Source organism: Protopterus annectens, chromosome 1.part0 (assembly GCF_019279795.1).
Source record: "Protopterus annectens isolate FY-2018-M chromosome 1.part0, PAN1.0, whole genome shotgun sequence".
NCBI lineage: Eukaryota > Metazoa > Chordata > Ceratodontiformes > Protopteridae > Protopterus > Protopterus annectens.
Window position 1 is genome coordinate 1512987553 of NC_056725.1, and position 14010 is coordinate 1513001562.

General features: G+C 45.3%; 1 protein-coding gene across 1 annotated transcript in view; it reads left to right on the forward strand.

Moving 5' to 3' along the window:
- The window catches only part of PHF10 (PHD finger protein 10), a 539251-nt gene that overhangs the window by 176031 nt on the left and 349210 nt on the right, over positions 1-14010 (forward strand). Inside the window, exon 4 of the mRNA XM_044067805.1 lies at positions 11653-11736. Coding sequence (XP_043923740.1) covers positions 11653-11736 — 84 coding nt within the window. The remainder of the gene's footprint in view (positions 1-11652; positions 11737-14010) is intronic.

A 14010-nucleotide genomic window follows, 5' to 3' on the forward strand; every position in this document is an offset into this window, starting at 1 on the left:
CAGAGGTATAGTATTTCTGCGTCGGTTGCTGTCGCTCCAGGACTGATGTCAGGTCGTCAGTGGTATAAAATAAGGCAGCTGACGCCATTACATCAGTCTTTCTTGCCAAGGAGCTCGAAGCAGAAGTAGTTCGCATGAGTGCCGCTCGGCCGCTACCTGAGTTTTCATTTCCGAATTGAAGTTGAAGTCTTCTAAAGCTAAGTACCCGTTGGGGATCCTGTTTTCTTGCTGTAACCGATGTCAGAAAAAGTTAACAATTGTCTTATCTGTGGAAAGCAAATTCCACACCGAGATTTCCATTCTTACTGCGTCACCTGTTTAGGCCCAGACCACAACGTCCCTCGATGTCGGTTTTGTGTTTTGTTCAATGCCAGAGTTATACGTCGTTGGGCCCTTATTGTAGCTAAATATTTTCGCTGTTTATCTCCGTATTCTGAAATGGTTTGGTAAGCCATCTGAATACCGATCTTCCGAAAAAACTTAAGGATAAAGACAGAGACAGACTGCACAGGTCCAAAACCACCACTGCTTCTGTTAAGCTAGTCGCCAGTTCGCTGGGCTTCAGTGAGGCGCTTTCACAGCCCCTGATGCCTGCTTCTGTGGATTTGCAGGCCACTATCGAGACCCATTTGGAGTCCTGTATGCCACGAGACTCTTCTTTGACTAAGGATCCTGCAGATGTCTCTACCTTGGATGGGTCCGGACCCGCTGAGCAGGCACCGACTTCGAGGAAGTTCTTTGCACTACCGATACTCTACACAAACTGACAACTTCTTTCACATCTTCTAAAATACCAAGTTTCTAAGGCCCAGGGTACGAACTATGCGTAAAAAACTGATGACCCAAGCTCAAGCACCTGCTACCATGCCTCAGTCTCAAATGCTTAAAATGGCAGAAGACCTTATGCTTATTAGGGGAAGCCAGCCTACCCCTTCCAAAAGAAAGAGACTTGTCCCCAGCAGTTTTAGCTGACCAGGAGTCCGATGACTCTGAGGTTTCTGAATATGAAGACATGCAACCCTTGTCTGCTTATGAGGACTCGGATGCAGAGGAATCCATTCCTTCTGCCTCTCCTCCAGAGGATTTTTCATATGGTGAAATCGTACATACTTTAAGGGAGCATTTCCAATGGGAGTGTCAGGACTATCCTCACTCCAAAAAAAGACTCATGGAATTCTTAGATTTACCACAGCACAGAAATGTAGCCATTCCTCCTGTCCTGGATGTTGTGGATGATGTCTTTATGGAATCCAGTTTAACTCCTGACACCCTTCCACCTGCTCCCAGGAAGCCAGACAGGGATTACAGAGTCCCTGACTCACACAAATTTATTTTCGAGAATCCTACTCCTGACCCAGAGGTAATCTCCCAAGGACCTAAAGGAATAAAAGCAACCACAGCTAAGAATCCCACCCCCTCGGACAGGGATTCCTGAGCTTTAGACAGATGGGGTAAAATATACACCTCTGCAACTCTTGCCATTAGAGCACTAAATTGTGAGTTCCACATGCTGAAATATCAGTAACGTACTATGGAACTCCTTAAAAAAATATATCTGACTTTCCAGCTTGTGCAGAAAATAAAGAATTACAGGAGTTTATGCATTCTGCAAGCCAGGTTACTAAACACACCTTGCAATGTGGCTTTGACACCCTAGAAGCATCCTGCAGGGCAGCAGTCACAGGTTCTGTACTTAGAAGGCATGCTTGGCTTAAGGAACAGACCTTGCCAGACCGTGTAAAAAAAAAAAAAAAAACAAAAAAAAAAAACTATTGGACGCACCTTTGAACAAAGACTATTTGTTTGGCACCAAGGCAGAAGAGGTCTTAAAAAAAGATGGAAGAAAAAGCTAAATCTATGCAGACAGTTAAAGACTTCTTTCAGGTCCAGCTTCCGAAGTTCAGTAGGTATTGTCCCTCCAAGCACTGGTCCTTTCCGGGCCCCTCAAGACCAGCTAAAGACCAGCTCAGACAAGACTTAGGGGAAGCAGACCCTCCAGACAGCAGTCCCAGGGAATGCAGAGATCTAAGCAATGGAGTTCTTCCACTTCAAAACCAGGGAGTGCTAAGCCACCCCCTTATGGAAAGAACTCACAATGACTTTATACCTCCACCTCTTACCTCTGCCCATCTGAATGTGCCCCTAGGAGGAAAACACTCCTCCCATGCCAAAAACTGGGCCTCTATCATCAACGACCGATGGGTCCTCAACATAGTGTCCCAGGGATACAAATTTTATTTCCACACTCTACCAACCCCAAAAGGGTTTCCAGATCTTCCTCGAAACCAGTGGGCAGAGGCCCAAACCCAAGTCCATTCCCTGCTCTCCATGAGGGCAATGCAGCCTGTTCCTGCAGACCAAATAGGCCACAGTTTCTAATCCAGGCTTTTCCTTGTACCCAGAAAAGAGGGCACCTGGCACCCAATCCTTGATCTATCAATTCTAAACACTTTCCTGGTGATACCAAAATTCAAAATGCTCACCCTCCAGGAGCTTCTTCCTATGCTATCCAAGGATGCTTAGCCACCCCAGACCTAAAAGAGGCCTATCTACACATCCCAATCAGGGATTCCTGCAGGAAATATCTGTTTCAGGGCAGGATCTATGCACTTTCAGTTCTGTGCGCTTCCCTTTGGCTTATCCACTGCTCCCAGAGTTTTCACAAAATGTCTGGCTCCAGCCATTGCTTTTTGCAGACAAAGGAATATTCAAATTTACCCCTACTTAGACGACTGCCTGATTCAGGCAGACAGTCAGGAAAAGCTGTTACAGCACCTGACCTTTGTAAAGGATCTACTGATCTCCCTGGGGTATACTATAAACAAAAAGAAATCCAAACTAGTACCCACTCAAAAATTTGTATTCCTGGGAGCAAGCCTGGACACAGCATCCCAGATGGCATTTCTTACTCCAGAAAAACAAGCTTATCTGACAGGCTACTTCCCTCAACTAGCCACCAGAACCCAGTTATCTGCAAGGAAAATCCTGCAAGCGCTAGGGTTCATGGCATCCTGCATTTTACTCACCATATGCCAGGCTGCATATAAGGAAACTTCAGTGGTACCTAAAAAATCTTTGGTGTCAACACTCTCAGGACCTGGAAACGATCATACCTATGATACCCTGTCTAAGGAAAGATTTTCTTTGGTGGGCAGCAGCATGCTACCACAACAAGAGTCTTCCCTTCTCACAACCCCACGCCGCCCAGACCCTAACCACAGATGCATCAGATTATGCCTGGGTGCACACCTGGATGGCAGCTACATTCAGGGCCATTGGAGCCCAAGTCAAATACATCTGCACATCTACCAAAAAGAGATGCTAGCTGTTCAGCATGCTTTGACAGCTTTCAGACTCCTACTCTCCCCAAGGCCTCTAGTGATCAAAACAACATCACAGTGATGTGGTACATCAACAAGCAGGGAGGAACTCATCTTATCCCCTCTGCAGGCTTGCCATGACCCTTTGGCACATGGCTTCAGCCATGCAAATTCACCTGCAAGCACAATTCCTGTCAGGCTCCCAAATCTCCGGCAGACAACTTAAGCAGAAACCTCCGAGACCCACATGAGTGGCAGCTAGACCACAGCACCTTCAACCTTGTAACCCAGAAATGAGGCACCCCGAAAGTGGACCTCTTTGTCTCCCACAACAACCACAAGCTCAACAAATTCTGCACCAGGGAACCTCGCAGCAAGGCCTGGAAAGTGGATGCCCTATCCTTCCAATGGGTAAACCTCTCTATCTGTCCATTTCCCCCTCTACCTCTATCTCTACTTTCAAGGGTGCTACTCAAAATAAGGGAGTAAAAAACAAGAGCAATCTTGATTGCCACAGACTGGCCTCACCAGCACTGGTACCCACTGCTGCACAGTCTGTCACCACTGCCACAATGGCACCTACCTCAGATCCTAAATCTCCTGACCCAGCAGAATGGAGAATTCATGCATCCACAATTGCAGACCCTGAATCTGGCAGCCTGGATTATTCCCTGACTTCTCCTCCATTTGCCAGCCTACGCAAGCATGTCCTGCATGTTATACATGAGGCCAGACACCCCAGAACTAGAAAATCCTATGCTGACAAGTGGAAAAGGTATTGTACCTGGATCCAAGCTAAAGGAGCTGAAACAACGCAGCCCTCCCTACCTCACATCTTGGATTACCTACCAGACCCTACTACACAGGGGCTTATCCTTCTCTTCTATTAAAATTCATGCCTCTGCCATCTCTGCTCATTACAGCACAGAGCCACCTCTCTTTTCTCACCCTCTTATCAAACAGTTCGTAAGAGGTGCTAACAATTTAAGGCCACCCAGAAGAGCTCCTATCCCAGCTTGGGACCTTAACTTTGTGTTGGAAAAACTCATACTACCCCCCGTTGAGCCTGCAGCTTCAGCAGAGTTAAAATTCCTCTCTTGGAAAACAGCCTTGCTTCTGGCCATCACTTCATTTTTCATGCTGACAGGGTCTCCCTCAAGACTAACCCAACTTTCATGCCTAAAGTGGTGTCCAGTGTGGCTCTCAACCAATCAGTTCATTTGCCCACCTTTTTCCCTAACCCACAAAACAAGGGGAAAAGGATTCTGCATGTGCACATACAGCTCAGATTCTACCTGGATAGGACTAAATCTTTTAGGAAAACTGACCAGTTGCTAGTCAGCTTTACAGCAGGGGCAGAGGGAAAGGCCATATCCAAACAATCTCCAAATGGATAGCACACTGTATCCATTTCTGCTACAAATACCACGGGAAACCACCACCTAAGGGAGTCAGGACACATTCCACCAGGGCATCCTCCACCTCTGCATTTTTTCTCAGAGGGGTCCCTACCAGGGACATCCTGGAGGCTGCAACATGGAGTTCTGTTCATACCTTCACCAAGCATTACTACCTGCCTATCTTCTCCAAATCCAGGGCAGGCTTTGCAACCACAGTCTTGCAGGGCATCCTAGCCAGCCCCCAGTCTTCTTGACTGCCTCCACCCTTTTCTTCAGCTTTGGGAATCAACCCAAGTGTGAGGACTGCAACAGTGAAGCACGAAGAACATAGTACAGTTGTGTACACTTACCGTAAATGTAGATGTTCGAGTGTATTCACTGTTGCAGTCCTGGTTTCCCACCCTCCATTCCTTTATTTCTCTCTCTCTCTCTCCCTCTTCCTCACTCCTTACATGGATTTTTGGTATTTACTTTCTACTGGTGGTGGTCTTCCACCATAAAGCTCCCTATTTTGGGGGCTCCAGGCATTTGGGTAAAAAAAAAAAAACTGATGTAATGGCATCAACTGCCTGATTTTATACCACTGATGACCTGATGTCAGTCCTGGAGCGAAATACTAAGCCTGTGGTATTCGGGCTGACTGAGGGCTACCCCTGGCAGTATAACCCAAGTGTGATGACCGCAACAGTGAATACAGTCGAACATCTACATTTATGGTAAGTATACACAACTGTACTTTCCGAGGATCGGAACCGAACTCACAGGTTGAGGAAGAATGAAAATGGGCAACACAGGTGGAATGTTATGGTGAATACATAACTTTTTTTTCCATTAAATTTGTAAATTGGGTATGGCAGTGCTCACAGAACGTTTTATTATCATTCAGAAACAATAACATATTTTTGGGATTTTGATTACAAATTTTAAGATGGAAACTTGTGGATTGTGATCTCAAGTTCTAGCACAACGTATCTCAGTTGTATCAACTTTTATAATAGCTTTTTGCAGAAATATTGTTAATAGTTTCAGTATACAGTTGATGTTCTTCGTGTTTCACTGTTGCAGTCGTAACTGTAGGGTACTCCTGCCGGCAGGCAGCCCGAGGTCGGCCAGAATATCAAAGTCTGGGTCCGGCGTCGGCTGTATCAGCAAGCACCCTGACGGCAGAACGCATGGGTATAAAGCTGACAGCCGACGCCATCTTCTCCAGTCTTTCTTACCGTGCGGTGCAAAGCAGTTCGCTAGTTGTTGGTTGGCATTTACAAGACAACGTGGTGTAATTGTCGTCGGTCCGAAGTTTTCTACTTCTCTTCTCAAAGCTAAGTACTCCGTTGGGGAAACCTTTTTCTTGCTCCTCTGATGTCAGAAAAAGTTAATAATTGTGTATCGTTGGAAAACAAATACCTCATAAAGATTTCCACTCTTACTGTCTACCTTGCTTAGGCCCTGACCACGACGTTTCTTGCTGTCGGTTCTGTGCCAGGTTGAATTCTCGCACTATCAAGCGTAGGTACGATTGGGCCTTGAATTACTTCGGTAGACTATTTAATTAAACGATGTCGTCGGATACTTTACCGACTACCGGAATACAGAAGAAACGCAAAGACAAGGACAGGCCTCCGAGGTCCAAACAGGATACTTTGCAGCCGGAGCCAGCTTCGGGTTCGGCGGTCGTCAGTGAGGCGCTTTTGCAGCCCCTGTCGTCCGCCACTTCAGAACCGATGGTCGACACGGACTCCCAAGGGGAGCCATCTAGGCCTAGTAATTTGTCTGCTGCAGGACCTTCGGACGTCGCTCCTTCAGATGGGTCTGGAACCGCTGTGCAGGTACCGGCTTCTGAGGGGGTCTTCAGGCCTTCACATATTACTATTTCCACAAAGACAAAGGCTAAGTCAAAGACTCCTGTTAAACCCAGACTTTCTGCTCAAGCTTCTTCGGATTCAGCTCCTAAGACTCAGAAGCAATTACTTCGGATGGCTGAGGATTTATTAACTATGATTAGGGGCTCTCACCCTCCTCCTGAGAAAAGGCCTAGACAGGATATCCCTTATGATTCCTCTGATCAGGCTTCAGTATCTTCAGTTTCTTCCTCTGATCAGGATTACTCTTTCCCTCCTTATGAGGATTCGGATGCAGAGGATTCTGTTCCCTCTGCCTCTCCCCCTGAAGATTTCTCTTTTGGGGAAACCTTGCATGAGATGAGGGAGCATTTTCATTGGGAAGGTCAGGATTATTCTGCTTCCAAAAAGAGACTTGGGGAATTTCTTCTTCTCCCTCAACACAGGCCTTTAGCTATTCCTCCTGTACTTGACATTGTGGATGATGCCTTCTCTGAAGCTAACTTGAATCCTGATTCCATGCCGCCTGCTCCTTCTAAGCCTGATAGATTTTACAGGGTCCCTGATTCCCATCAATTCTTATTTAAGAACCCTTCTGCTGATCCTGAAACTATTTTGCAGGGTTCCAAGGCTGCTAAGGCCGCCTCCTCTAAGAATCCTATCCCCTCTGAAAAGGATTCTCGTGCCCTGGACAGATGGGGCAAAAAGGTTTATACTTCAGCTACCCTTTCTATTAGAGCTTTAAATTGCCAGATGTTCTTCATCTCACATTGCTGCAGTCCTTACTTATGGGTAGTCCGCTGTCCTCGGTCGGCCCGAATACCAAAGTATTAGGCCAGTTTCACATGTTTAAGTATCAACAGTTTCTTTTATCTGTTTTAAAACAAAGGCTTTCTACATTTCCTGCATGTGCTGAGGACAAGGAATTACAGTATGTGTTGCATGCAACTGAACAAGTTAGCAAACATAGTTTACATTGTGGTTTTGATGCCTTAGAGGCTTCCTGCAGGGCTGCTGCCTCTGGTACTGTTATCAGGAGACATGCTTGGCTTCGTGAGCAGAATTTACCTGAACAAGTTAAGGCTAAATTGCTAGATGCCCCTGTTCAGCATGATGTCTTATTTGGATCTAAGGCTGAGGAGGTTATTAAAAAGATGGGAAGAAAAAGCCAAGTCTATGCAGACTGTAAAAGATTTTTTGAAAGTACAGCCTCCTAGTGTTTCTAGAAATTGGCCCTCCAAAAATTGGTCTTTTCCCACTTCTGACAGGCCTCAAAGGGGAAGATATAGACGCTCCAGAGGTCGGGCGCAGGCTCAGGCCTCTTACAGATCTAGACAGTGGACTGCTTCTTCACCTAGAAGGGGAAAAGACAGACCTCAAACCCAAAGAAAGCAGACCCAATGACTCCCTCTGTTGGGCTACAGGTCCTCCTTCCCTGGATGCCCCTCTCGGAGGAAAACTTTCTCTTTTTTACAAAAATTGGACTCACATTACCCAGGACAAATGGGTGTTAGACGTGATTTTGAAAGGCTACAGATTCCACTTTCACACTCTGCCAAGGCCTTCCGGCTGGCCAGATCTGCCAAAACATCAATGGACAGAGGACTTAAATCAAGTGGACGCTTTATTAGCCTTAAGAGCCATAGAACCTTTTCCACCTCTAGAGGTGGGGAAAGGTTTTTATTCAAGACTTTTTCTGGTCCCAAGAAAACAAAACTCCTGGAGACCTATTCTGGACCTCTCAATATTAAACACCTTTTTGGAAATTCCAAAATTGAAGATGCTTACTCTTCAACAACTTCTCCCAATGCTCTCACAAGATGCTTGGATGGTAACATTGGACTTAAGAGGCTTACTTACACGTCCCCATAAGGCAACAATGCAGAAAGTACCTCAGATTCAAGGCAGGCTCGAGACACTTCCAATTCTCTGTACTGCCATTTGGCTTATCTACTGCGCCCAGAGTTTTTACCAAATGCCTGGCTCCAGTAGTAGCTTACTGCAGACTTCAGGGGATTCAGATTTACCCCTATCTGGACGACTGTCTAATTCAGGCAGACGGCAAAGACCTTTTACTTCAACACCTGCATTTTGTTCAACGTCTTCTCCTACTACTGGGATTCTCAGTGAACACAAAAAAGTCACATTTGATTCCTTCTCAACGAATGATCTTTTTGGGAGCTCTTCTAGACACAAGTTTTACAGATGGCCTTCCTTACTCCAGAAAAACAGTTAAAGCTGGCTTCAATCTTCAAGACCTTGGCAACCTTGACTCAGCTCACTGCAAGGAAATTCCTGCAGGCTTTGGGCTACATGGCCTCTTGCATCCTGTTGATTCCAAATGCGAGGCTTCACATGAGGAAACTTCAATGGTACCTAAAGAGTGTATGGTCTCAGCATTGCCACAGTCTGGATACAATGATTCCACTGATTCCCTGCCTCCAGAAGGAATTCCTTTGGTGGTCCAGGGCATGTGTTTTGAACGAAGGGAAGCCCTTGCATCTTCCTCAACCTACTCAGATCATAACCACGGACGCCTCGGATTATGCTTGGGGAGCTCATTTTCTAGACAAGTGCCAACAGGGCTCTTGGGCAAACAAACACCTTCTATGGCACATCAACTTGAAAGAAATGTTGGCAGTCCAAAATGCTCTTCTAGCCTTCCAGACTCTTTTGAAGCCAGGACCTCTGCTAATTCGAACAGACAATACCACAGTCATGTGGTACATAAACAAGCAAGTGGGCTCTCACTCTTACCCCCTTTGCAAACTTGCCATGACTTTATGGGACACAGCCCTAAATTTGAATCTGGATCTTCAGGCACAGTTCATTCCAGGAAATCAGAATCTCTTAGCAGACAGCTTAAGCAGAAACATTTTGGATCCTCACGAATGGATGTTGGACCCCAACTTATTCAGCAAGATAACTGCAGTTTGGGGCTGTCCTCAGATAGATCTGTTTGCGTCCCATCTCAACCATCAGTTGCCTCTCTTTTGCACCAGGTCCTTCCACAAGACAGCTTGGAAAGTGGATGCCCTGTCCTTCAGCTGGAGGAATCTTTCGGGATATGCCTTCCCTCCTCTTCGTCTTCTGCCTCGGGTATTGCTAGAGATAAAGCTGGACAAACCCAGACTGATTATTTTGATAGCTCCAAATTGGCCTCGTCAGTTTTGGTATCCAACTCTACTGCACCTTTGCTTGGAACCCCCTTGGAGTCTTCCTCTGACCCATTCTCTACTGTCCCAGCATCAGGGTCAGGTATTTCACTCTCAAATCAAGACTCTCTGCCTGGCAGCTTGGCTCATCAAAGGCAATTGATTCCTTCTTCTCTTCCTAAACAAGTTTTGGATATTCTTTTGGAAGCTAGGCGTCCTAGTACAAGGAAATCTTATGCTTTTAAATGGAAAAGATTTTGTATTTGGATGCAGGATCGTGGTTCGGATCCTTTCTTACCTGATATCCCCTTTATTTTACTTTATCTCTCAGACCTTTTGATTAAAGGTCTTTCCTTTTCTTCCATTAAAATTCATGCTTCTGCTATTTCGGCTCATTTCAATTGTGATCCTCCCATTTTTTTCTCACCAGCTGGTTAGACAATTTCTGAGAGGAGTTAAGAATTTAAGACCTCCTAGATCTCCTCCTGTCCCTCCTTGGGATCTCAACTATGTCTTGGAAAAGCTTACTTTGCCTCCTTTTGAGCCTGCTGCCTCTGCGGATATTAAGTACTTATCCTGGAAGACGGCTGTCTTGTTGGCCTTGACTTCTGCCAGAAGGGTGTCTGAGTTGCAAGCCCTCATGGCCGTGGAACCATACCTCATCTTCCATCAGGACAGAGTTTCCTTGAGGACCAATCCTACTTTTATGCCTAAGGTAGTTTCTAGAGTGGCTCTAAATCAGACTATTCACCTTCCTACCTTTTTCCCAAAACCCCAAAATAAGGGGGAAAGGATTTTGCATTCATTAGACGTACACAGGCAACTACGTTTTTACCTGGACAAAACTAAAGATTTCAGAAAATCAGATCAATTGCTTATCTCATTTGCTTCCAGTTCTCTAGGTAAAGCTATTTCTAAGCAAACTATTTCCAAATGGATTGCTCATGGAATAAGATATTGTTACTCTCTTTATGGAAAACAGATTCCAGGTTCTGTCAGGACTCATTCTACTAGAGCAGCTGCCACTTCAGCAGCCTTCCTCAGAGGAGTTCCTACTAAGGATATTCTGGAGGCTGCCACTTGGAGCTCTGTGCATACCTTTTCCAAGCACTATAACCTTCCTTTGTACTCTAAGTCTAGGGCAGGCTCTGCCTCTGCTGTTTTGCAAGGTCTTCTAGCTGCTCCTTCTTCTTCATAACCTCCTCCCGTGTTCTCAGCTTTGGGATTCTACCCTACAGTTATGACTGTAACAGTGAAACACGAAGAACATAGTACAGTTGTGTATACCTACCATAAATGTAGATGTTCGAGTGTCTTCACTGTTGCAGTCGGTGTTTCCCTCCCTCCAGACCCCTCTTGTTTCTTTTCCACTACCTTTCTGGTGTATTTGTGTTTCCCTTGGGACACCTTTTAGTTTTATGGGAGCTTCTGACATCAGGGGCAAGAAAGGCTGAAGAAGATGGCGTCGGCTGTCAGCTTTATACCCATGCGTTCTGACGTCAGGGTGCTTGCTGATACAGCCGACGCCGGACCCAGACTTTGATATTCTGGCCGACCTCGGGCTGCCTGCCGGCAGGAATACCCTACAGTTATGACTGCAACAGTGAAGACACTCGAACATCTACATTTATGGTAGGTATACACAACTGTACTTTCCTGTTTTAATTTTATTCAAATGCTTTTCATTGAAAGAATGTCTGCCGTTATTGTTAAGAACATTGTTTTCAGACCTAATTTCTTGCCCTTCAAGATACTTTACTTGCTGACACCTTACTAGCAATTACCTGGATCATTTTAATATTTTTTTTGCCAACCACCAGTTTTATTTTTGATTTATTGTTTATATTTTGTTGTGACCAAATGTATTGTGCCTTATTTTTGTAATGCAGTATATGTTGATATGCTTGTTTTAACTTTACTGTACTTATTTTGCATTTAGACTTGGAACGACGTGACTTGTCTCATAAGGAAAAGTTGTACCTCAGGGAAATGAATGTTATTACAGAGACGCAGTGCACTTTAGGTAAGCAGTTGCTGTAGCAGTCTTTTTTTTATGTTTTTTATGAGGTCACCAGTTTGATATTTTTGCAAATTTATTGAACTATGGACACTAAAGTGTACTGGTAAATGTTATGTGGGGGAATTAAACTTGCTTCATACATTGCTTGCATTTTCGAGTTTGTAATATGATGGGCACTTTTCCTTATCTGCTAGGACCAAAGTGTACTGGTAAGTGTTGTGCGGAAATAAACTTGCTTCATAAATTGCTTGCAATTTCGAGTTTGTAGTATGTTAAAATCAGTAAGTTTGTTTATTTTTTTAAGAGTTCCTATTGACTTTTCCTTTTTAGCTCTTCCTGTAGCATTTACAGGTACTAGACTACACGAACTTGCACCCTTCCATTAATAAATGAACTTTGTCTTGGGTAGTCATCATACCTTGTTTTCTACTCTTTTTGTCTATGGGAATATCCTTTAACTTTTGTGAGTTGTTAGTCTGATCTGGTCCTCTGAACCCTTTAGTGGTGCAGTAGTGCTTAATTCATGCATTCTTGTTGAGAATTTAGCATAAGGTGTGGGTACTTTCCCCACATTTGTTTTACTGACTTGCAGAGGTGTGTTATAGTATCTGCGTTTTAACACTTGGTGCAATGGGTTACATACTGTTGCTGCCTTACCTTTGTACACTATAAAGATAGCCTTTTCAAACAGGCAGTCAGTGCCGTATTCAGCAATATCATTTTCCCCACCCTGAAGAATGCTATCTTGGGAATATCAAACAAGTCTTTCAAATGTAACCCTCTGATTTTTTTATGCTTGTTCTTTATTCTAATCAGCTACTATCGTATGTGGTTGCTCTATGGTGAGTCGGACTAGAATTTCAGATAGAACTGCTCTTCAGTTAGATTTTTCTGTACTTGTAACTGAAGTTGGAACATTGAAGAAATATAGATGTCCTTCAAGGATGCATCTGCAGTCATCACATATGGGTTGTCCTGCCTCAGGCAGCCCTTCGGTCGGCCGGATTCCAAAGTCTGGGTCTGGCCTCGGCTGATGTCGCACTTTCCCCGACGTCAGAGAGTCTGGGGTATAAAAGCATCAGCCGACGCCATTTTCCTCAGTCTTTCTTGCCGCGTGGTGCCCGAAGCAGAAGCAGTTCGCAAGTGCCGGTCGGCCAGCTCCTGTGATTCAGCTACAGAAGACTTCAAAAAAGCTAAGTACCCCGTTGGGGACTCTTTCTTGCCTCAGCCGATGTCAGATAAAGTTAATAATTGTTTAACTTGTGGGAAACAAATACCTCATAAGGATTTCCACTCTTACTGCCTCCCCTGCCTAGGCCCGGACCACGACGTCTCGGCTTGTTCAGCCTGTGCTTCCTTCAACCGACAAACTCTTAGACGTCGGTCGGTGTTTGCAGAGGAATTCTTTGGGGCTAGTTTTGCTTACAAGATGCCGTCGGAGACTCCGACTTCGCATTTAGTTAAGAAACGGAAGGACAAGGACCGACACACGCGGGCCGCGGTTTCGGCTGAAACCACGGTCAGGCCTACCACAAGTGTCTCTGTCTCGGCTGAAACCGAGTCCTTGGTACTTCCGATTACCGAAACCGCACAACCGACTACCTCGGCCCCGGAAGCCCCGGCCGAGTCGGTTATTGAATTACCTTCTGAAACTGGTGTCCAGGAATCTTCTGACACCATTCCTTTAGACAAGTCTACTCCTGCACATGGTGCAGCCAGACCTCCTGCATCCATGTCCATTAAGGCTTTTTCTAGGGCTAAAGCTGCTAAACTTACTAAAGCTTTGCCTCCCAAGGTTACCTCTCAGAGACCTTCTACTGGCTCACAGATTCTTAGCTTAGCAGAGGATCTTATCTCCTTAATTAGAGGTTCTCAACCTCATCCGGACAGGGGCTCTCAACCACCTCCAGACAAAAGGCCCAGGGTTGAGCCCTCTGACCCCCACTCCTCAGATGAGTCCACGGATGGCTCTACTCTGTCAGACCACCAGGAGGAGGCTTATTCGGCCTACGAGGATTCTGATGCTGAAGAATCTATTCCCTCGGCCTCCCCTCCTGAAATGTTTTCCTTTGGAGAGACATTACACTCTGAGAGAACATTTTCAATGGCAGGGTCAGGAATTCTCTGATTCTAGAAAGAGATTAAGGACCTTTCTACATTTACCTCAGCGTAGGCCTTTAGCTATACCTCCTGTTTTGAATGTTATTGATGATGTGTACTCTGATGCTAGTACAGCCCCTGACTCTCCCTCCGGCTCCTGCCAAACCTGATAGGTAC